Source organism: Podarcis cretensis, assembly GCF_951804945.1.
Source record: "Podarcis cretensis genome assembly, chromosome: 12".
NCBI lineage: Eukaryota > Metazoa > Chordata > Lepidosauria > Squamata > Lacertidae > Podarcis > Podarcis cretensis.
Window position 1 is genome coordinate 55,196,516 of NC_137181.1, and position 24,390 is coordinate 55,220,905.

The window sequence follows — 24,390 nt, forward strand, 5'->3', positions numbered from 1 at the left end:
CAAATATATAATGTAGCATTGCTTGCGGCAGGGAAATAAAAAATGCACACAGCCAGAAAAGCAAACTGTACTAAACTGGAAAGTCTATTGCTCTAACTCCGTATAAGGCAACTTACAAGGCTCGGTTAATTTCATTGTACACAGGTTGTACATTGACAATAAATGTATTATTATTATTATTATTACTATTCCTATGTTCCTGTCAGAGGCAGATTTAGGGGTGTATGGCAGGTTTGCATGTAGCTGACAGGGCCATATAACTCTTCTGCTTGCTTTTAAAAATTTCTGCACACACCCCTTTGCTACAGCGTCACAAAAGACCGGTCCCAAACTCCGATAAACGATTTTTTAAATAAAGTAAAGAAGTCATTTTTTTTCTGAGAAGATTCAGGAGTTTTTTTTCCCTCAGAAAGAAAGAAGGCAGCATTGGAAAAATCCGCTCCAAATATTATCCGCCAATTGTTATTTATTTTGTGTGTGGTGGTCAGCATTTCCCCTCCACAGTGCCCCCGAAAGTACACTTGGTCCAGGGTATTATGAAAAATCCAAAATGGCAGCCAGTAATGCTACTGCGACCTTCAGTGGCAGCAGGAGAGCGGGGCTTAGGGGGAAAGAAAGAAGCCATGCTACAGTCATTGCTAATGCTGATGAGCCCCTGCCCCGGAAGCTGATGTGGAATTGATCCTTCTGTAGAAATGGGGTAGAATCCAGCCCCCATTTCTTTGCCCACAAATAGGGTGGAGAATTTTGAGGAGCCTTTGAGGAGAGTACTACGGAAAGCAGAGTATTGCTAGCCATGGGAAGAAATGGCAAAATGGACTTCTTCCATGTGCCTCCAGGCCTCTGATGTCACTAGATGGTGTGGGAAGAAGCCGCACTATAGTTGTTCCCACACTGCCAAAGGCAATGGCAGAAGGGCCTTTAATTTCCTCCAGTTTCATGCAGCAAAAGAAGTGTGTTTTGCATCTGTGAACAGTTATAATGCCCCCCCCAAGACAGTAACGGTGATGAACACTCTCAACCAGCTCCATTATTCCATTAGATAAGCTAACTCGCTTTTGCACAGACAGAACAGGAATCCATACAAATTGGAGATCTCATTGCTTTTATTTGGTAATAAGGAGAACATACAGGAACTCATTTACAGGGAAAAAAAACCTGAAATGCTGAAAAATTGTTTTATACATTTAGGGACAACAAGCCTCTTCCTCCCAATAAAAAAAATACAATGAACACGTTTTCTTTAAATTAATTCCCAGAACAGTTGAGAACAGTCAGCACTGCATGCCCACGTCACTTAAATTTTGTATCTTAAGATGAAACAAACCCAGTGTGTTTTTCTCTGGGTGGTCTCCAGTGTTCTTCTGGCTTTAGCAATTAAGTTGAATGGCATTTTTCTAATTGGACAGAGCAACGTATTTTTACAATGCCCGTGGGTTACAAATTAACATAATTTCCTAAGGCCTCTTCACACATTTCATTTTTAGGTGCACACCTAATTGAGTATGAGGCAAACATATTTGCAAATGTTTGCATCATAAAGGTACATCCAGTTTTCTCCAGAGTGCACCATTGGTGGGAAACCTATGAAATGTCCCTAAATTTTAGTTCAGATATCTCCATTGTAAACTTCTGGCTAAAATCCTAAATAATGTCCTTAGATTCCTGCACAAGGAAAACTTAGATTTTTATTTTTTATTACAAAACCAAAGTGCTTAGTTTTGATTCTCCCCCCTGCTCCTTCCCTGACAAAAACTCAACTACAGTGGTGCCTCGCAAGACGAAAATAATCCGTTCCACGATTCTCTTCGTCTAGCGGTTTTTTCGTCTTGTGAAGCATCCCTATTAGCAGCTTAGCAGATTAGCGCTATTAGCGGCTTAGAAAAAGGGGGGGGGAGGGAAAAAACTCGCAAGACTCATAGGGAAACAAGCCCATAGGGAAATTTGTCTTGCGAAGCGCCTCGAAAAACGGAAAACCCTTTCGTCTAGCGGGTTTTTCATCTTGCAAGGCGTTCATCTTGCGGGGCACGACTGTACACCCATTGGGACAGAAATACTCCCAATTAAATTCTAGGGCAAGTTAATCAAGTGATGTCGGTTAAAAAAAAAAAAAGGTAAAGACTAGTATAGTAACCACATCATTTAGTGTCTTTTCCCCAAATTCTACCTTTTTACTAGGAGAAGAATGGCGGCCTTGGGGGGGCAGGGAGCAAATTCTGGCATCTAGAGCAGAAGGCAAGGCCTGTTGCCTCAGTGCAAAAGCTCCATCGAATCCAGCACTAAGCAGCCTTTGAGAAGCCCATAAGCAAGTAGCATCTGATGGCAACAGCCATTTCCTAACGTTGTTCCCCAGCAATGGCTGGGCAGCTGGGATTCCCTATAGTCCAACTGTAGGTTTGCCTAATCCTCCTTTAAAAGCATCCAAACAACAGTCCTTCGCTACATTATGCGGCAGCAAATTCCACAAGATAATAATTATTTAACTACATGTCATGTGCTTTCCTTTATAGGTCCTTTTCACACACCCTAGATCCTGCACGGACTGAATAAAATTTAGTTGATTTGGTAAGAGTTCAGCAGCAATTCTGGGTGGCAGGTTTTAAAAAAGTAAAGGGAACCCTGACCATCAGGTCCAGTCGTGGCCGACTCTGGGGTTGCAGTGCTCATCTCGTTTTATTGGCCGAGAGAGCCAGCGTACAGCTTCCGGGTCATGTGGCCAGCATGACTAAGCTGCTTCTGGCGAACCAGAGCAGTGCACGGAAACACTGTTTACCTTCCCACTGGAGTGGTACCTATTTATCTACTTGCGCTTTGATGTGCTTTTGAACTGCTAGGTTGGCAGGAGCTGGGACTGAGCAACAGGAGCTCATCCCTTCACGGGGATTTGAACCGCCAAACTTCTGATCGGCAAGTTGTAGGCTCTGTGATTTAGACCACAGCATGTTAAATAACCGCCAAGTTCAATTTCTTTTGTATCTTTTTTAAAGCTATGTAAACAAAGAATCAGCACAGTAGGATATTAATGATGAAGCTTAAGTCTTACAAATGTGAGTGTAACAAATCGGATAAAAACCAGTAGTTGCAGTACATGTCGTACTTCTGTTGAGGCAAGAACAGTTCTAAAACTAGGTGCTAAGGAAACAGAAGAGGAACTCTTCCTAAATGCCAGGAAACTTCTAATGTCTCTCTTGGTTAAATAAAAACAACCATTTTTATTCTTTGTACAAGTGACGTTGCTAGAAAAAGCAAATGATGAACCAATTCAGATCTCTACATTCAAAGAGCCTCAAACTTTGAGGCCATTGGACATGCATTATGCAAAGGAAGGTTCTTTGACAATCCTTGAATACAAAACCTGGAGACAAGTATTGTGGTCCTCTTTGTAGGAAAAAAAGGGGGGGAGGGCACTTTCTCAGATTTCTTACAACTTATACAGAGCTATTCTGCATTTAATGCAGAATTTTCATGTCTCGTTCGCTCACATTTTATGGGGAAGTCCGGCTGATGTTCTTATTTAATCCTGTATTTTCCAGTGATTGCCTCATGTTTCCCACAACTGCAGAAAATCCAACAAGACCTTGTCTGCACTAAATATTTAAAGCAATATCATATCACTTTAAAAACTGTCATGGATTCCCTCATAGAATCCTAGAAACTGCAATTTGTTTAGGGTGCTGAGAGTTGCTGGGAGACTCCTATTCCCCTCACAGAAATACCATTCTAACTATCAACCCCTCTTCCCAGGGAACTCTGGGAAATGTGGTGTTCTGGGGGGGGGGGAGGGAACAGGGTTCCCCTAACAACTCTCAGCACCCTGGACAAATACAATTTAAAAGTAAAGAAAATTTAAAAGTGCTTTTTGAATTGTATTTTTCAGTAGAAGCCTTCAAAGTGCTTACTCAAATATTGGAAACACAGTATACCTAGCAATAGATACATCAGTGAATCCACAGAGGTTCATAGGAATACAGTGGTACCTCGCAAGACGAATGCCTTGTAAGACGAAAAACTCGCAAAACGAAAGAGTTTTTCGTTTTTTGAGTTGCTTCGCAAGACGGATTTCCCTATGGGCTTGCTTCGCAAGATGGAAACGTCTTGTAAGTTTGTTTCCTTTGTCTTACAAGTTTGTTTCCTTTTTCTTAAAACCGTGCATTCACTTCGAGGAGCAACTCATAGCACGCGGTGTGGTAGCCTTTTTTGAGGTTTTTGAAGACTTTGGTATTTTTGAAGCTTTTCCAAAATCCGTGCTTCGCAAGACGAAAAAATCACAAGACGAAAAAACTTGCGGAACGAATTAATTTCGTCTTGCGAGGCACCACTGTATAAGAAATCTCCAGGAATATAAGTAATCTCAACAGTTTCAAAGTCTAAAAATCCTTAGAGACACAGATAGCTGGGTTTGTGACAGTTGTGCAGACCACATAGTGACTTGCCTACCAGTTGCAAAGGTTGTGAATGTCAAACATAAGGCTTACAAATTGCTGTTTTGGTGATTCATAGGCTTAATTTGAAATTAAGCTAGATGTAAACTCATTGGTGTCTCTGGTATCTCCTATCTTTTGCGCCATGGATATCAGCTTATATTATGCATGGATTGTTAAGGGTGGTATTCTTTTATTAAAGTTATTGCTATAAATTTGCTGCGGCCTTTGGCTAGAACAATAACCATATTGATTGATTGATTGATTGATTGATTGATGAGGTTTTCAGTAACTACTGGTACTAACTATGATGGTTGAAGTGAGTTAGGAACTTCCCCTGCATACAAAGACGGGCTCCGGAGGATTGAGATGATGAGACCAATTGTGGGTCCAATGGCCAAGAAGGCAGTTTCTGCATGTGCTAGAGAGAGAAATGAGGGGCAAATGGGGCTCATCAACCTGGGAAGGGAGCCCATCTAGGAGAAGGAAGACTCTGACCCTAAACCTTCACTGTCTTGCAGGATATCTTGGCAGGAGAAAAGGCTAAGGAGTAAACCCTACACAAATCTGGAGTGGAGTCTCTTAAGATGGGTTGGATGGCGCATTGTACACCTGCAGCCATGCTGGTGCCGTACGTATTGCTCCACTTTCCTTTTGGACCACATCAGGGGGGTCTTGTCAACAACCACCTGCAGTATCACAGAGTTGGTATGCCTCTGAATGGTGGCTGTTGGGATCACAGATGGGGAGAGCACTCTGGCATGCAAGGTATTCTCTTGGACACCTGGCTGGTACTGTGAGAATGGGATACCAGATTAAATGGGCCTTTGCGTTGATCCAACAGGGCTCTTACACTGCTGTGTCAAAGCAGAAGGAGCCTTGCAAGAGGAAGAAATAATTTGCAGCACGTTGGAAATGTCTGTAATGTTGTTCGTAATTACAGAAAGCACGGGGTAGTAGCTATTCCAAATTAAGAAAGATGGCCTGCTCAGCATAGCAGAGATCCATGGGGTTTATATTGCTGTTGATGTGGCAGAAGGAAAAATTGTGCCTAGGCAAATTCTAGCCTCAACTCACATTATCTGCTCTTTCAGGACTGTTCCTTACTTCTCTCCCTCTCCCCTCCTCCCAAAAAAAATCTGGAGTAAAATTAAATTATGTGCTCACAAGCCAACAGCACTGCCTCCAGCATTTATCACGTGTGTCTTCTAAAAGCCATAATATATAATTACAATATTATTTCCATATATGTAGGAGAGATAACCTTGCTAATGATGTGTCCAAAGTAAGTCACTGGCAGAAAATCCTTCAGTATGACTTATTATTTATTTTCATTTACAAATGGGGACTGAGACAATGGCTTGCCTCAGGTTAAACAAAGAACCTATGGCGGGCAGCTCCGTTCAAACACCTCCCTTTCAGCACCCTAAACGTGAGGAAGTTCAAAGGTTTTTGGAGGGTAAGGAATAATCAGTTTTTTGCTGACCTTTAAGAAAAGGCCAGAGCAGCCTTCAGATATTGAAAAGACAAAGCAACCAGCATCTTTGCATATGAAAATGGAGAAACAGATGAAGTTTCCAAGAAAAATTTCTCCAATTTCTCTACTTAATATGTAGGACAAGTACAAAGGTGTTGGGTTTAAATAGCGATGCTACCCTAGAACTAGAACCGCCCTTTCTAAAACCAATTTTTTGAAAGGAAAGTAAAAGAAAGAAAGAAAGAAAGAAAGAAAGAAAGAAAGAAAGAAAGAAAGAAAGAAAGAAAAAGGCTACAGTCCGCAATGCTCAGTTATCTGGGAATAAGCAACATTAAAATCAGTGAGACTTACTTATGAGTAAACATACAACGGATCTGGCTGTACTCATCAGGATCAGAAAGTCCACTCCTGTTTTGTAAAGTATTTAAAATTACTTCTTCATAAAAATTCTTTGGTCTTGGGAACATTTGGCTTAGAATCCCTGAAGAGTTAGGACTCAGATGGTCTCGGGCAAATATCTAATTTTTAAAAATCCTCAAGCTCTGTATTTTCCAAAATAGAATCGAGGATGAGAAAGCATGTTACTTTGCACCTGAGGCTTACTGAGAAGGTGAATATATCGTTGCAAGTCTATACTACAAACCTGAACTCCTTTTAAACTGGTTTAATACAATTTGCGAGTGTGCTCAGGTCTAAGGATTCCCAGCCTTATGGGAAAGATGCGGTTACCAGCTTTGTGGAAAGTCATGAGAGCGAAACCAGGCAATTGGAAAAATCAGATAATTTTGCAACCTTATGTGAATTTACCTTTGGGGGGAAAGGCTGGTTTATAAGCGATGTAGGGCAAGCAAAAATCACTAACCTGGGCAGAATTCTGTGAGGTCCAGCATTTCATTTAAAAAGTTCTTAACCAGCATAATCTTCCTCCCATCTGCATCAATCATATGCCACTGAAGGATGAGCCAGAGAGAAGTCTCTTTGCATGCAAATGCTTCACAGAAGAAGGCTGGTGTTTGAGTTAGGAACCCGTGAACAGGCCTATACAAGCCTACTCGGAAGTAGACCTTGGCTTACTTTGAGGTAAAGTGGATTGCACCCGTGTGTGACACCAGGCTGCATTAAATTCTGCTTGGATTTGGTGCTTGTTGTGCCCACCACAGTTTGGCTCAACCAAACCTAGGCCCCACTGAAATCAGGATTTATCCCCCAAGCAAATCTGCCTAGTACCAGGGCATCAATCACAATGATTAGCTCAATGCATTCCAGTCGTCAGACATCCTTTGCCATGCGCCATGATGGGAGAAGCAGTTGCCTCTGGGACAAAAGTTGAATGGTGGGCATTACAGTATTTCGGCACCTTAGTATTGAGGCAGTGCAAGCCTTAAAGTGTTGAGATGCAACTTCTAAGTTCCGCTTACGTCTCTGATGGCAGAATTGCATTGCATTCTGTTTGCCTCTACAGTGGTACCTCGGGTTAAGTACTTAATTCGTTCCGGAGGTCCGTTCTTAACCTGAAACTGTTCTTAACCTGAAGCACCACTTTAGCTAATGGGGCCTCCTGCTGCCGGTGCACTGCCGGAGCCCGATTTCTGTTCTTATCCTGAAGCAAAGTTCTTAACCTGAAGGACTATTTCTGGGTTAGCAGAGTCTGTAGCCTGAAGCGTATGTAACCTGAAGCGTATGTAACCCGAAGTACCCACTGTATTGGCTAATTAACTCCCCCAGTTCATTCAGCAATAAATCATCAAAGGAGGAATTGATAGGTTCCCTCAGAGTGTTCTTTGGGTCAAAATAAAAGGCTATGAGTAACAAGGGTGTGTGTGTGGATAGGATGCACTTTTTTTAAAAAAATGTGCTTATTACAGAAATCAACAGAAACAACACTTTCTTTCCCCCAGAGGCTGAGCGACATTCTTGCTACAGTATCAAGCCAACAAAACAATGGCTCAAATAAAAGACAAAGGTACACAAAATCAAGGAGACGTCCAGCAAATGAAATCTATTGAATGTATATTTTTTTTTCTTGAAAAATACTATAAAGCTGTCTAGGTATTCAGCAATTTGCTTATTTGTAAAATAGCCAGAATTCTTTTTATTTATATATATATATATATAAAAGAATCTGCAGAAACCCCAGTGCTCTAAATCATGGCTTTCAAATAGACAATTAAAGGTTTCTTCTTTCCTCTTCCTTTCTTTGTGCATTAAAACAACTCATGGAAACAACTGTGTTTTCCCCCAAGTCTCTTTCCACGGACGTGCCAAAGTCTCTGCTTCACCATGTCAGAATATTATTTTTTTTTTGTAAGCTGCGACTCAAAAGGTCTCCCGAATGAAGAGTCATTTCGCTAAGGGGAAATTTCATTTTAAAAAAACCCCCCAAAATCCAAAAAAATCACTTACATGAAGAAGGAAAGAAAAAAACAAACAAACCCCAAAGTCCCAAAATGAAAACCCCCAAATTCATCGACTGCAAAGTAGCCAGTGAGAGGAACAAGAAGTAGCAGGCGCATAATGCCCTCCCCAAAAAACTGGTCTTTGTGGAAGGAGATCAGTTAGAATGATGAAAGAAATTTGCAGTCCCTTTTTTATTACAATATGTGTGGTTTTGTGTTGTTTTTTACTCTTCTGTATCTGGAAAAGAGAGAGAGAGAAAGAGAAAGAGAGAGAAAATTGTCAGTGCTCCTTTCTACTGACCAAGAAGTGGGGGGGGGGGACGACAGAAAAGGGGGGAAAGCTGTATATCAATATTATGCTATCCTATGTACGCTTACAGGGAAATTCTTCAATGGTTAATCATTACGTAGCCTAAACAGCTCTAGGTAAAGGTAAAGGGACCCCTGACCATTAGGTCCAGTCGTGACCGACTCTGGGGTTGCGGCGGTCATCTCGCTTTACTGGCCAAGGGAGCCGGCGTACAACTTCCGGGTCATGTGACCAGCATGACTAAGCCACTTCTGGCAAACCAGAGCAGCGCACAGAAATGCCGTTTACCTTCCCACCAGAGCGGTACCTATTTATCTACTTGCACTTCGACGTGCTTTCAAACTGCTAGGTTGGCAGAAGCAGGGACCCTGTCACGGGGATTCAAACCTCTGACCTTCTGATCGGCAAGTCCTAGGCTCTGTGGTTTAACCCACAGCGCCACCCACGTCCCTACCCAGCTTTACCAACAGCTCTACCCAGGTACAAAAGAGAGGTATCAGCCGACTTGGGGAAAACCCCACAATTTGTGAAGGTGCAAAGAAGCTTTTGAAAACAAACCTTAAAGCAGGGTACTGATCATGCATATAGGATGCCAATGGTCTGTTGTTGGGGTCGGGCAGTAAACCAGGGCAAAGGGGCATAGAAACCTGAGCAAGAGCAGCGTTCAACAGTGTCCCATGTTTTTTCAAACTCTGTGATTTGTACAACTTTCGACACTTGGGCGGGTATTTCCCCACTGACTTCAGGCCACTTGGGGCCTGTATGCATTCTGCTGTTGCTGAAGTAGGGATTCAGATTGGGGCATAGAAAGCCAGACTCTTGGTCCGTTTAGCTTCATTATCTTGCCTTTAACCAGCAGTAGCTGTCCAGGGTTTTGAACAGGACTTCTCCCCAGTCCTATCAGAGATGGGATCTGAGACAGGATGGGCTCAACCGTGGAGCTATGGCTTCCTCCTAAAAGACTGGTTAGATCACACAGGGAAAGAGTTGCAAAGTCCCTGTGCCCTAGTGCCATTGGCTGCTTTTAAAGCTCAAATTAGAACAATGGAAGCAACAAACGGCCTTGGCCCAGTATACCTGAAGGAGCATCTCCACCTCCATCAATCTGCCTGGACACTGAGGTCCAGTGCCGAGGGCCTTCTGGCGGTTCCCTCATCGCGAGAAGCAAAGCTACAGGGAACCAGGCAGAGGGCCTTCTCGGTGGTGGCACCCGCCCTGTGGAACGCCCTCCCACCAGATGTCAAAGAGATAAACAACGAGCTAACATTCAGAAGACATCTTAAGGCAGCCCTGTTCAGGGAAGTTTTTAATTTATGACATATTAGTGTATTTTTGGTCTTTGTGGAAGCCGCCCAGAGTGGCTGGGGAAACCCAGCCAGATGAGCAGGGTACAAATAATAAATTATTATTATTATTATTATTATTATTATTATTATTATTATTATTATTAACAATCACACATCTTCCCGAGTGTATCTGTTTGGGCCCTTGGGTATCAAACAATTGGCACTGGTTTCAGATTGCTGGCTGTGGACGTCAGCCTGGCCCTTCCCTAATGCAAAAGCGCCCCACGCTTCTGCAAAAAGGAAACTAAAATGGAGAACTCCCAAAATCTGCATCAGACACAATGGGAGGGGTTCTGAAAATGCAGACAGTCCCAGCACAGGAATTCCAACCGGCTTTGGTACTTATGGGATAAATAATATCAGATTTGGCCTTCTTCTAAAATGCTACTTGCCTGGTTGGGAGAAAAGAAATACCCCTGACTTCTGTTTAGATCAGGCATAGGCAAACTCAGCCCTCCAGTTGTTTTGGGACTACAGCTCCCATCATCCCTAGCTAAGAGGACCAGTGGTCAGGTATGATGGGAATTGTAGTCTCAAAACATCTGGAGGGCTGAGTTTGCCTATGCCTGGTTTACATCCTAGAGTTCAACCCCCTACAAGTATCTGACCAACAAGCTGCACTAAAAAGAAATTAGCACACAACAAATGGTAAAATAAAGCTTTAAGCCAAAGTTTCTCAGATGAGAATTTTCAGCACAAATCCAGGGGCAGGAACTTTGTTTCCCTCTATCAATAACTACAATGTTTGCATCGAATTTGCTGTCCAATTTTGAGGAGGAGGTGTCATTTTTGTTCAGCACTAACAAAAAGTTTTACGGAAACACACACACACAAATTAGAATCTCTTGTGACTGGATGTTACAACGTAATGGCAAACAATATAAATGGATTTGCAAGTGGGCCCTAACCGATTGCTACACTGATACATATTTCAGAAAATGTCTGCTATACTTTTCAGCCCCCAAATAGTCCCCAGGGCAGTTTTGAGATTAAACACATGTGATTACTTATATACAGAGTGTGCAATGGGCGATTCATCTCTATCCAGTGCGTTCACATTTCTTTTATTTATTTATTTGTATTCTTCAGCCAACTTAATGTTGCTCACTCGTGTAAGCAAGTTTCTGGATTGCATTCCAGTCAGTGGGGATTAGGGAGGAATTTTGCATGTCGGAAACTCTACAAAATCGTAATGACTTGCAAGAACCACTGGGAGCCTAACACTAAACACATAGAGAGAGACTTTGAATTATTTCCCACCAAGAGCATTCCACCAATGGACAGTCTCACTTCTCCTCCATAACTACTAGACATGAGGATACACGATTCGTCACTGTTGAAAACCACTATGGTACACAACATATGGAAGAAATGCAGTAAGTGTGTCCTTATTTCACGTTAACTGGGACTTTGTCATCATGGAGGACAGGCTACATCTAAAAATCCTTCTAAAAGTACTTAAGATGCCTTGAAATGTGTTGATCTGAAATAGCGAGAGCATGTCACTGTGATCCAGCAAGGAGACTGGTGGATCAGAACTAAGGAGGATTCAAACATGGACCAAGCCGGGGGTGGGGGGGTCATTTGGCAAAGTCATTTGTCTTTCAACCTCATGTAAAGAGCTTTAAACTGAAAGTAGCCATGGCATATCAGAGATTAGTAACACGTCAAAAGCCTTTCGTGAAGACAACGAAAATTAAAGACTTCATATATTTAAAGTGCCTTACTGACACTGAAAGTGCAGTGTAAATAACAAGCAAAACACACAGTTTTCATATGCTCACACAAGTCATTTGCATGGCACCCAATACATTCCTGCCACAGACTAACAGTCCCCCCTTCATTTGAAAGCACTGTCTCTTCCCTTTTTCTTGAACCCTTTCCCACCAACATCACCCAGTTCCATCTTTCCCTGGACCTTGCATGCGGACCATTTCCAAATGGCAGGGATCATTCAACTGGCCAAATTCATTCAGCCGGTTGTTTTTATTTTGGTGACATTGTGCAATAGCTGTGAACTGCCGGTTGAAGTTTGTGAAATACATTATGGCCACTAGATGGAAGCATTGCTTGCTTCCTTATGACATGCCTTGAGTGTTTCTCCTTGCCTCCAGTTTTCCTTTGCCAAGAACATGGATTCATGTTCATATTCACAATTTAATACACTATTCAAATGCAGGAAATGGTTTGGCACAAACATGGCAAATTTTCTGCACAGTTGGCTGGAATGATATGAACTTACCCCTCATACTGAGGGTACTGTTGAGCGGGCTTCCTCAACCTCGGCCTTCCAGATGTTTTTGGCCTACAACTCCCATGATCCCTAGCTAGCAGAAGCAGTGGTCACAGATGATGGGAATTGTAGTCTCAAAACATCTTGAGGGCCGGTTTGAGGAAGCCTGCTGTTGAGTAATGGCCTAATCTGGATAATCAAAGAATCTAATCCAACCCCCGCTATGCAGGAATCTCAGCTAGAGCATAGATGACAGATGGCCGTCCAATCGCTGCTTAAAAACCTCCAAGGAAGGAGAGTTCACCACCTCCCAAAGGAGTCTGTTAATTCACACAACCATTTGAGCCCATGCAGTCACCAGCTGAAGCACAGAGCAGCTCATTCAAAGCCCATTTAAAAACCCCTCAGGCGTCACACATTCACATTGTTGTGTGAAGGAGCACTTCAATGCTTTTGGAATGAAAATGAAACCTAAAACCTGCTAGTGCTATTCCGGTATCACAAAATATTTGACCATATGTCTGCCCCTACTCCCAAAGAGTTTATCCAGGTATGTAGGTTCCGTGTATACCTACTGAAAAGAAAAGAAAAGGTAAACGACCCCTGGATGCTTAAGTCCAGTCAAAGGCAACTGTGGGGTGTGGCGCTCATCTTGCTTTCAGGCCGAGGAAGCCAGCATTTGTCCACAGACCGCTTTCTGGGTCATGTGGCCAGCAGGACTAAACCGCTTCTGGCGAAACGGGACACCATGACGGAAACCAGAGCGCACGGAAATGGCGTTTACCTTCCTGCCACAGCAGTACCTATTTATCTACTTGCACTTTTTGGCGTGCTTTCAAACTGCTAGGTTGGCAAAAGCTGGGACAGAGCAATGGGAACTCACCCCATCACAGGGATTTGAGCTGTCGACCTTCTGACCGGCAAGCCCAAGAGGCTCAGTGGTTTAGACCATAGCGCCACCCGCAGCGGTGGTTGGTGCCCATTAGGACTTGTGGGGCAGAAAGCGGGGAATTCATTAGTAGTTGAAGCCAGAGCCAAATACTCTTACTATGTTTTCATTTGTTGGAAGCTACCCAGAGTGGCTGGGGCAACCTAGTTAAATAGGCAGCACATAAATGAATTATTATTATTATTAAGCCCGCAAGTAATGCCACCGCCTGGACTGGATATAAGTAGGAGGACGGCAGGTTTGGGGGCTGGCTGAGGGCAGCGATATTGGTGAGACAGTGCCCCGTTTGCCCAGGTAAACCAGCCTTCAATCCTTCCAGCACAGGATTTTGCCATTCCAATGGTACGTAGTGCCAATGCGAGGCACTAACAAAATGAATCTGAAACTGATGGCGCGGAACTTAATTTCTAATGATACGGTGCACAGAAGGAGCTAGCTATTTTAAAATTAAAATCATGATAAGCAGTCTAATTAACTCCTGGGAGGATATAATTTGCAAAATGAGATAATTCCACTTCATTGGTGGCCACGTTACACGCTGCCTTTGAAAGAAAAACATTGGCAAACAATGGTGTTTGCATGGAAAGGGTAGCAAATGTTCTGTTTTCTGAGAGCAGCTGTGCACGGGGCAAAGCTATGGAATCAGGCCCAGATGTTTTACTGCTTTTCTCAAGAACATATCCATATGTTCCACTTCCTACGTTCCATTTTCACACAGATTTCAAGTCATTGATAAGAGGGCGCACATTTCTAAACAAGTGTAGAGGAAACTGGCTAGAGTTGACTTGAAATTATCTATTGTTGTTTTGGAGAGAAAAACACTTAATTAACCAAGATATGTCTGTTTTTCATCCAACTCCAAGACATATAGTGCTACTTGTAGGAAGCTGCAAAGGGTCGTTTCTCTCCCCCACCTCTTTTTAGGGTATAGGATGCTCACTATTCTAGGGACACGGGTGGTGCTGTGGGTTAAACCACAGAGCCTAGGACTTGCTGATCAGAAGGTTGGTGGTTCGAATCCCCGCGACGGGTTGAGCTCCCATCGCTTGGTCCCTGCTCCTGCCAACCTAGCAGTTTGAAAGCACATCAAAGTGCAAGTAGATAAATAGGCACCACTCTGGCAGGAAGGTAAACATCGTTTCCGTGCACTGCTCTGGTTCGCCAGAAGCGGCTTAGTCATGCTGGCCACATGACTCAGAAGCTGTCTGTGAACAAACACCAGCTCCCTCGGCCAGTAAAGTGAGATGAGCGCTGCAACCCCAGAGTCGGCCACGACTGGACCTAATGGTCAGGGGTCCCTTTACCTTTACCTTATGCTCACTATTTCGGTTTTTAAAATAAGCTCCTCGAATCAGTGCTATTTATCCTGGGCTTAGATGGAAAAAAGAGACACCACCAATTTTCGCATGATTTTCATAAGCCTGGGTCAGTTTTAGTAGCAAAAGGGAAACTTATAGACCTTTGGATGTGCCAAAGAAGTAGCCCTTGGATGTACCTACCAACAATTTTTATTTTTCTCCCAGCTGGTTCATATGGTTCACTGCATATGGCAGGTAGTAGCAGCTTGGGCTAAATGAACTGATAAAGAAACACATGAGAAAATTGGTTCCTTACCCTCTGGCTTCTTTAATGCATTTCCCTGGCCTTTCTTGTCTGACTTCTCACTATCAACTTTTAAGTCAGAAATCATACAAAGGAGAAGTCCTCAGTGTGTGACGTGGTTGTAAAATGCCTCCAACAATTTAAAGTATTCAGGGCTAATTTAGACAGAAATGTACAGAGCCTAAGGAGTATTCACACACACTGATTTGGCATATAAATAGAATGTTCTATACAGACCAGTTGTCCCTATGTGTTCAGAATACTCCCTGCTTTCTGGTACCCATTCTTAGTAAAACACGGCCCCTGACCTTTAGAGATACCTTCTAAAAAATTGTTAGCATGTTGTTAGCCTTAAGAGTCCAGCACGCTCCTCCAGGTCTCTAAATCTCTATGTGAGGACCACATGCCTCTGAAACTCTTATGCACATTCACGTCAATGCATGAAACGGTCACTAAGGCACTACATAGTGCATAGCTAGCTATTCTGTCAGTGAAGTTTCCAACACAATATCTGTTGCAACATCATGGGATCAGTTCCAGTGGATGTAGCCTTAAAAAGTGTTTGCAATGACGTAGCCACACTTAAGTCAGAAAAGAATTAGTTTCACTTGGTTTCAGAACAGGAGCCATATTGGTAAGTAGCACTAAAAAATAAATAAAAATCCTCTGTAGACTTATTTGAGAGTAACCTTATTAAATACAGTGGAGCTTACATCTGAGTAGACTTGCCTAAGCTTGGGAAGCCTATGCTGTAGTAGGGTTGCCATATTTTGACGAGCGAGAAAGAGCACACATTTGCCAACTTCTACTTTCAACTACGGATCGCTATGACGACATTCATTTTACATACCCATGAAAAAGAGGTCGTGTCCTGGAAAAAGAGGGCATATGGCAACCAGACTAGCCATTATGAAAAATGAAGCAAAGTGGTCTTTATTCTGGATAAGCGAATCCAGAAAATGTTTGTCTCTAGCTTTGCTCATTGCTGGGTCTGGCTCCACCCCCTGTCAGAAGGGCTACACCCCCAACAGGGTATTTCAGAGGCAACACAGACCTCAGCAGGAAAAAGGGGGGGTTGCCCACCCCTATCCTATACAATTTGTTTCTATGGCATACAGACTGCACCTCCAGAACACTTTTGAATTGAATACTTGGCCTCATCTGTATCTAAGGATGTACGTATGTACCTATGTAAGTACAGTCGTACCTTGGAAGTCGAACGGAATCCGTTCCGGAAGTCCATTCGACTTCCAAAATGTTCAAAAACCAAATTGTCGGACATTCGGGTTCCAAAAGAATGTTTGCAAACCAGAACAATCAGTTCTGGGTCTGCGGCATTTGGGAGCCAAAACGTTCGGGATCCAAGGTACGACTGTGTGCAGAGCTGAAATGATACATGCTTTCTACCGTGCTCCTTTGCTACAATTTGGAATGGGGAGCATACACAAATGTTTCCTCATTCGGAGCAAGAGGGATACTGATCTAGCAACCATTTCCTGCATTCTGTGTTGGCTGGGTGACATGGTCGCACAGCTGAACTTGCTTATGCAAATATGCAGCGCTTTGATGTCAAGACATCCCCTTATGACCACTGACTGCATGGGTGGCCTCCATTTTACTCTTGCTGAGAATAACCAAAAAGCTAATGAAACCACAGCCGTTGGGGCAACAGGGGAAAGAGATGCAACAAATATGGTGAACAAGCAAGAGGTTAGTGCTTTCCTGAAAGAAAACTTTGCCCTGAAAAATGAAAAGGGAAGATGCGCAGTAGCGCCTTACTGGTAATACCAGTGTGGAGACAAGCCTCACTTCACAGTACAGAAGTGACAAATCCACATACCACAGCTCTTCAACATATTAATTTCATGTCATTTAAAGATTTGGAGTTACGTTCATCTGTCTTTCTGTCCTGAAATGACCTTGTATAGGGTCGGTACCAAGCTGAACATAATATGCCATTCTCTGAAGAGGAAATAGTGCCCAAGCTTCAGCAAACACCAACTTGCAAAACTTCCAGAGATCGTTTACCAGCTATAAATGAGCATTTGAATGTTTTTGTGTCATCAGCAGGACCAGCGCTAATGAGATATGAATATTTCCCTTCAACAACTAAAGACAAAAGACTGCAAAAGGGTAAGGACCTGGAATATCCACATGAATATTACACTCACAAAGTCTATCCTCTGCAAAGACACAGAGGCTTTTCCTAAGGCAAGGAGACTATGCACATTTGCAGAATTGAATTTCCTAATGAATAGGGTAGCTTAAGGGACTTATAAGAGCTGTTCTTCTAGCTGCATGGTGGAATGATGAGTATAATGAACTCTGAAAAGAAATGATGAAAGTATCCCCAGAGAAAAGGAACAATCGCCCAGAATGAGATAGACTAAGTCCAGCAAAGAAAAGCGCTCTTATGCATCCAAGGAGATTAATGTTGTGTATCATTACATTAAAGTTCCTTTCTAAAACTGTACAGGCCACTAAACTAGCGGCAGCTAGACTGGTGACTGGGGGCGGCCGCCAAGACCATATAACACCTGTCTTGAAAGACCTACATTGGCTCCCAGTATGTTTCTTAGCACAATTCAAAGTGTTGGTGCTGACCTTTAAAGCCCTAAACGGCCTCGGTCCAGTATACCTGAAGGAGCGTCTCCACCCCCATCATTCTGCCCGGATGCTGAGGTCCAGCGCCGAGGGCCTCCTGGCGGTTCCCTCATTGCGAGAAGCAAAGCTACAGGGAACCAGGCAGAGGGCCTTCTCGGTAGTGGCGCCCGCCCTGTGGAACGCCCTTCCAGCAGATGTCAAAGCGATAAACAACTACCTGACATTCAGAAGACATCTTAAGGCAGCCCTGTTCAGGGAAGCTTTTAACGTGTGATATTTTACTGTATTTTTGCTTTCTATGGAAGCCGCCCAGAGTGGCTGGGGAGGCCCAGCCAGATGGGCGAGGTATAAATAATAAATTATTATTATTATTATTATTATTATTATTATTATTATTAGTGTCCCAGGGAATGACACAGCAGAAATGAGCCAGCAGCGGCTGCAAAAGTGCACTTAAATGCAATATCCAGCTGAACGAGACGTCTCATTTGTTTCTCTCATTAATTCATTTATATTGAGAGCCATTATCTTTTGCAATGACAACAGCAACAAATTGAACGAAAAAAGACAGCTCTAACCTCTGTGTGTGCATGTCCATTATGTATCTGTGTGTGTGTGTGTGTGTGTGTGTGTGTGAGAGAGAGAGAGAGAGAGAGAGAGAGAGACCTCTCTCAAACAGACACTTCATTCTAGGATATCATTAGAGTGCATATTAGAAAGCAAGACTGGGGTGGGATGGCTATAAGAACCTCATCTGCCCACCTGTTGCCTTTTCCAAATCTTTCAAAGATATGAGCTCAGCATTGCATTCTTTGTTTATTATTTAAAACACTTCTATCCCACTTTTCCTCTCCACAAAGGAGTTGTTCAAAGCAGCATACAAATGAAAAGTACATTTGCTTCTGCACAAGGACTTACCATTCTGTACAAGCCGCTTTTGTTCTCCTGCCGTCGCCTTGGACTCCGACTCCTTTTCCACCTGAGTTGCATTTTTCCCTTGAGAAGCTTCATGTTTGCTACCAGCCGTTTGGCGAGTCCCATTCACATTAGTCTTGCTGGCTTCCGTGCTCTTGCTTTCTCCCGAATTGCCTTCTTTACTACTGTCTGACTTGGGGGCAGTGGTTTCCTCAGCCGGCTTTTTCCCTTCGCTTTCTTCCGTTTTCTTGTCATCCGTTCCCTGCTGAGCATTCTCCTCGGCTTCTTTCTTGGCTTTCTCTTCTGCATCCTCGGCAAAAGCAAGGACAACAATGAATGGCAGGAGGGGGAGAGAAAACATCAGTCAGAAGGGCCACTCTCCTCTCCGCAGCCTACATAGCCCATGGTCAGGAATGATGGAGGTTGCAGGTCCTGCCCATCTCATCAGGTGACTAAGACCACAATCCAGCGGTGTAGCGTGGGTTGTCAGCACTCGGGGCAAGGCAAGTAATTTGCGCCCTCTAACCCGGGGCAAGGCAAGTAATTTGCGCCCTCTAACCCGGGGCAAGGCAAGTAATTTGCGCCCCCTAACCCGGGGCAAGGCAAGTAATTTGCGCCCCTAACCCGGGGCAAGGCAAGTAATTTGCGCCCCCTAACCCGGGGCAAGAGGACGCAGGTGGCGCTGTGGGTTAAAGCCTCAGCGCCTAGGACTTGCCGATCGAAAGGTCGGCGGTTCGAATCCCTGCGGCGGGGTGCGCTCCCGCTGCTCGGTCCCAGCGCCTGCCAACCTAGCAGTTCGAAAGCACCTCCGGGTGCAAGTAGATAAATAGGGACCGCTTACCAGCGGGAAGGTAAACGGCGTTTCCGTGTGCAGCTCTGGCTTGCCAGAGCAGCGATGTCACGCTGGCCACGTGACCCGGAAGTGTCTCCGGACAGCGCTGGCCCCTGGCCTCTTAAGTGAGATGGGCGCACAACCCCAGAGTCTGTCAAGACTGGCCCGTACGGGCAGGGGTACCTTTACCTTTACCTTTAACCTGGGGCAAGGCAAGTAATTTGCGCCCCCTAACCCGGGGCAAGGCAAGTAATTTGCGCCCCCTAACCCGGGGCAAGGCAAGTAATTTGCGCCCCCTAACCCGGGGCAGGGCAAGTAATTTGCGCCCCCTAACCCCGGGCAAGGCAAGTAATTTGCGCCCCTAACCTGCCGCCGCTGCCAGCTTCTTCTTGCTGCCGCCTGGGCTGGGGTATTTACGGTAAGGTAGCCACGGCGGCGGCGGCGGGTCCATGTCAGGTGATCTGAGGCGAGTTGCCGCTGGCGCTGGCGCTGCCACCCAAACGACGCCGCTTGCCCAGAGGAGGAGGAGGGCAGAGAGGCGAGGAAAATGCAACATGGCCCAGCAGCTGCAGCAGCAGCGGCGGTGGCGGGGGGGGGGCTGTGAGGAGGGGCTGTCTGGTGCGCCCTCCGCAGCCCTGACACGCGGGGACCGCGGCGAGCGCTGAGAGCTGCTGCCTGCCGGACGCCTTCAGCCCGGACGTGTGCACAGCTCGTCGGTTCCGTGAGGCATGGGGCTCTGCTACAGCCTGCGCCCGAGGCTCTTCGTCGACTCTGGAGGCGGTGAGCGCGCCCCCCCAGATGTTGCGCCCGGTGCAGGTGGCCCCCCTGCACCCCCCACGCTAATCACAGGACGTTAGGCCCCCTTCACACTTCCACTTGCCCTGCCACTTCCCCCCTGACCGCACTGTGGTTTAGACAACAGTGTCACACACGTCATACCCAGTAGAACACTATATGTGGGGAAGAGTATCTCCTGCAAGTTCCAAAGATCTCAGAAGCCTACCCCACAGCAACTTGGAGCTGGGCATTTAGTGTGACTACTTCTGTTCTGCGGAAAAGCATTCCTGCAGAGCAATGTTTCCCAAACTTGGGTCTCCAGCTGCTTTTGGACTACAACTCCCATCATCCCTAGCTAGCAAGACCAGTGGTCAGGGATGAAGGGAACTGTAGTCCAAAAACAGCTGGAGACCCAGCTTTGGAAAACACTGATGTAGAGATATGACAGGCATCCACTCTCTGCAGTTTCTGGAAACAGCTGGATACATTTTTGTTCTGACAGGCTCTGCCAGCTGCATAATCACATCTTTATAATAGTATTCACTTAGAGATGCACTGAACTCTTAAGGTCCTTTGCAACATAGAAGCTTTCCCCATATACACACACAGAGACCATCAAAATCCTGAGTATTTTGAAAGTTCTATGCAAAGAGCTCACTTGCTGTTACCTTTGGTTGCTTGTGCTTTCCACTTCTCCCGGTTTTGTTGCACCACCTCAGTCCAGGTGCTTTTGAAACCTTTGAAGTCCACAGTGAGAATGGAGCAGTTGAGAGAGGCACTTCCTTCTGATCCAGTACTCTTGACGCTTGATCTTTTAACTTCTGAGGGGCTAATGCTATTCAGACTGGGAGAGCACAAGATAAAAGGCGTTAATATTGTATCCAGATAGACCCAAGAGCATAGATGCTAAAAAGACTTTAGGAGCAAAATGTCCATTTTCTTCATCCACTAACTTGACCCTTTCTCCGATTGAGCTTTCTTATCCAACCTCCTGCTGAGGGACACGAGTGGTGCAGTGGTCTAAACCACAGAGGAAGAGGAAGAGGAAGAGGAAGAGGAAGAGGAAGAGGAAGAGGAAGAGTTTGGATTTGATATCCCACTTTATCACTACCCAAAGGAGTCTCAAAGCGGCTAACATTCTCCTTTCCCTTCCTCCCCCTCAACGAACACTCTGTGAGGTGAGTGGGGCTGAGAGACTTCAAAGAAGTGTGACTAGCCCAAGGTCACCCAGCAGCTGCATGTGGAGGAGTGGGGAAGCGAACCCAGGTCACCAGATTACGAGTCTATTGCTCTTAACAATTACACCACACTGGCCTAGGGCTTGCTGATCAGTAGGCCGGGGGTGGGGGGTGAGGGTGGGAAAATAAACCCTTTGGAGTCGCAATTTTGCCTTGGTCCCGAGTCTTTTTTCAATGCCAGGCAATTTCCAAGCAAGAGCCAGGATGGGTCAGAAGTGAGAAACTCAGAAAACCATTTTGACATGAGCAATGGCAATCTGGAGTTGCCAAGCCACTTGATGCACCAGGAAGGTCATATAAATCAACCATTTTCTAAATCCAGCAAGTCCAACTATTGGATGTAGCAAACCTGCAGTATCTAAAGGTTGTGTAGAACTTTATCTAGAAGAGTTTATCACTATCTGACCGAAACCTTTATCATGTTTGTTGTTGTTTAGTCGTTTAGTCGTGTCCGACTCTTCGTGACCCCATGGACCAGAGAACGCCAGGCACTCCTGTCCTCCACTGCCCCCCGCAGCTTGGTCAGACTCATGCTGGTAACCTCGAAAACACTATCCAACCATCTCGTCCTCTGTCGCCCCCTTCTCCTTGTGCCCTCCATCTTTCCCAACATCAGGGTCTTCTCCAGGGAGTCTTCTCTTCTCATGAGGTGGCCAAAGTACTGGAGCCTCAGCTTCACAATCTGTCCTTCCAGTGAGCACTCAGGGCTGATTTCCTTTTATTCATCTAATGGTCCTCTAATGGTCCTATTATATGTGTCAATTTGGAACATTGCCTGGTCAGTTTAGAAAACATGGGTTGACCACTGTATGCAACATCTGGAACTGGAGGGGATCTTAATGTATCCCTTAAATGTTATCCATTCCCACCATGATGAAGTTCTCTTCACAAAGTAAATATTCCCCATCCAGCCATTGGGACATAAGCTATATGATCGTGTCTTAACGCCTAGATTTATTCCAGTAGGACAATTACTGAATACATTTCATGGTCTATCAAGCATAGCTACATTCTTCCCTCTTTATGGCTATAAAGTTAATTACATATAGATTATTAGCCATATCTACTATAAATAAAAAGGTTCTCCCAAGCTCCATGTGTGTCTTCTATAAGAAGAGAAACTTTGGGACATGGCATGAACATTCTGCATTCCCTTCTCATAGTTGAGAAGCTTCTGTGCACATGAAACAGGGCCAGCTCTATCACTGGACAGAGTGAGGCTGCTGTATCAGGCAACCATTTTTCAGTGTCATGAAGTTTGTTAAAGGTAAAGGTAAAGGTACCCCTGCCCGTACGGGCCAGTCTTGACAGACTCTGGGGTTGTGCGCCCATCTCACTTAAGAGGCCAGGGGCCAGCGCTGTCCGGAGACACTTCCGGGTCATGTGGCCAGCGTGACATCGCTGCTCTGGCCAGAGCCAGAGCCAGAGCCAGAGCCGCACATGGAAACGCCGTTTACCTTCCCGCTGGTAAGCGGTCCCTATTTATCTACTTGCACCCGGAGGTGCTTTCGAACTGCTAGGTTGGCAGGCGCTGGGACCGAGCAGCGGGAGTGCACCCCGCTGCAGGGATTCGAACCGCCGACCTTTCGATCGGCAAGCCCTAGGCGCTGAGGCTTTAACCCACAGCGCCACCTGCGTCCCACCATGAAGTTTGTTAGTTTAATTTAATTTGTTGCTGCTGCGTGTTTAGGACTATAGCAGGGTGAGATTTTCTGCCTTAGGTACCAGAATAACGTTGGCCTTGACTTGATGTCAGGAGGAGGTACCATTTTCTGTTCCGCCTCAGGCGGCAGACGTCTTGAGGTGGCCCTGAATGGGGCTCCAGATTCCAACCATTAAGTTCAAGAGAATTGGGAGCTGAGCTGTCAGTGGAAAATGAACGTAGATACCGACCTGGAACGCCTAAACCCTGTCATGCCAGAGTGGGAGGCTTCCTCAATGAGAGGTGTTACAATCTTCTCTGTCATGTCAGTCAGCACACTGAAAGTGGGCTCCACAATGAAATCAATAAAACCTGGAAAAGACACACAAAGGCAAGAGGATCAGCTACACTGGCGTCAATGTGTTTGTCAATATTCATAAAGAAATACCTGCAGGAAATGCGTCAAAAGCTCACAGTGTGAATCCTCGCACAGGCATTAACATCAAATTGTAAGATTATTCTTTAAAACGGTGAAAATAATTTGCTGCAGTTCGACACATGGCAGATGGGACTGAGATTGTTTTGTGTGGGCTTTGTGGGAATCTGAGTCAAATTCCAAGTACATCTGGTGATGAGTCTGACCCAGCTTGGAGGATGAAATTTATGGAAATGCTCTAATAACAAAGCTAGGAATGTTTCGTGGTCGTGAAGTGTGCAAGAAAAAGTGGCACGGAAGCTTCCCTTGCACTCTGTTCATCTAAACTTTGCATTTGACTTACCAGCAAGAGTTATCAGAGGTAATTTCATGTATTTTCTGTAAATCAAACCTGATGTTCAGCTATTAGGTCGTTTTGGATGAATAATATAATAACATAAATTGGCTACCAAGGAAGGCTTATTATCAAAAGTAAGTATCTTGTGGTATAGAGTGCATATTTCAGAGCAGGAGAATTGGAACCCACTGTTTATGTATTATTCACCATTTGCAGAGCAAATTAAACAAATTGGGTGCTATGTTACAGAAATGTCTAAAGAAACACCATCCTTGTTAAAAAATATGACCGCTAATGTCAAATGTAATTACAATTTCCCATAATCCACTTATTTAATTTAGTTTGCATGGGACACGGAACCCACTTTCCATCAGCTAGGAGTCATTATATCTTAGCTTTTATATCAGGAAATGAAAGTAATCAGAACAACCATTTAGACTGAGCAGTGGTTCCTAAATCATCTTCCATGTATCATCTGTGGTATAACGCCTACACTAGCAGTCCCATTCTGCCTCCTTGCTTTCTCCCAGTCCACAAACAACCTCAGAGGATGTTCTGCAGAAGTACTCATCATCCAGCAGACATTAAGGTCTGTTCCACACATTATATTTTTTTATGTATACAATCATACTTTTAAAAATGTACACCTAAAAGTGTGCAGGGATGGACTTTGGTAATCTTTCATAATATGGAGCCCTATGTGAGGCCAAAATTTGGCGCCTCCAAACAGATCTTCTCAATTTTGCGCACACCCCTCGGCTGGGCACCCTGTGCACCTAAATCTGGTGCTGACATGTAAAATGGAAACTTAAGGGAAGCCCTGTTGGATCAGCCCAAAGGCCCATTTAGTCCAACATCCAGTTGTGATTCAAGGA

At 44.6% G+C, this 24,390-nt stretch overlaps 1 protein-coding gene and 2 long non-coding RNA genes across 6 annotated transcripts in view; 2 read left to right on the forward strand and 1 right to left on the reverse strand.

The window, feature by feature from the left end:
• The window catches only part of LOC307199701, a 401,509-nt gene that overhangs the window by 246,124 nt on the left and 130,995 nt on the right, over positions 1–24,390 (forward strand). The window lies entirely within an intron of this gene.
• PDE1C (phosphodiesterase 1C) overlaps positions 1–24,390 on the reverse strand; it is a 280,403-nt gene that overhangs the window by 12,999 nt on the left and 243,014 nt on the right. For 3 of the 4 annotated variants that reach the window (XM_079947551.1, XM_079947553.1, XM_079947552.1), the window contains 3 exons: positions 22,994–23,114; positions 20,531–20,706; positions 18,257–18,556 (listed from right to left, as the gene is read on the reverse strand). In XM_079947551.1, the coding sequence (XP_079803677.1) occupies positions 18,257–18,556; positions 20,531–20,706; positions 22,994–23,114 (597 nt within the window). Of the gene's footprint in view, positions 1–8,230; positions 8,533–18,256; positions 18,557–20,530; positions 20,707–22,993; positions 23,115–24,390 lie in introns of those variants that run through there. The other variant, XM_079947554.1, reaches the window with a different exon arrangement.
• Positions 7,223–8,005, forward strand: LOC307199682. Its single transcript, XR_013832117.1, has 2 exons — positions 7,223–7,346; positions 7,592–8,005. It is a non-coding gene; the product is annotated as an uncharacterized lncRNA (long non-coding RNA).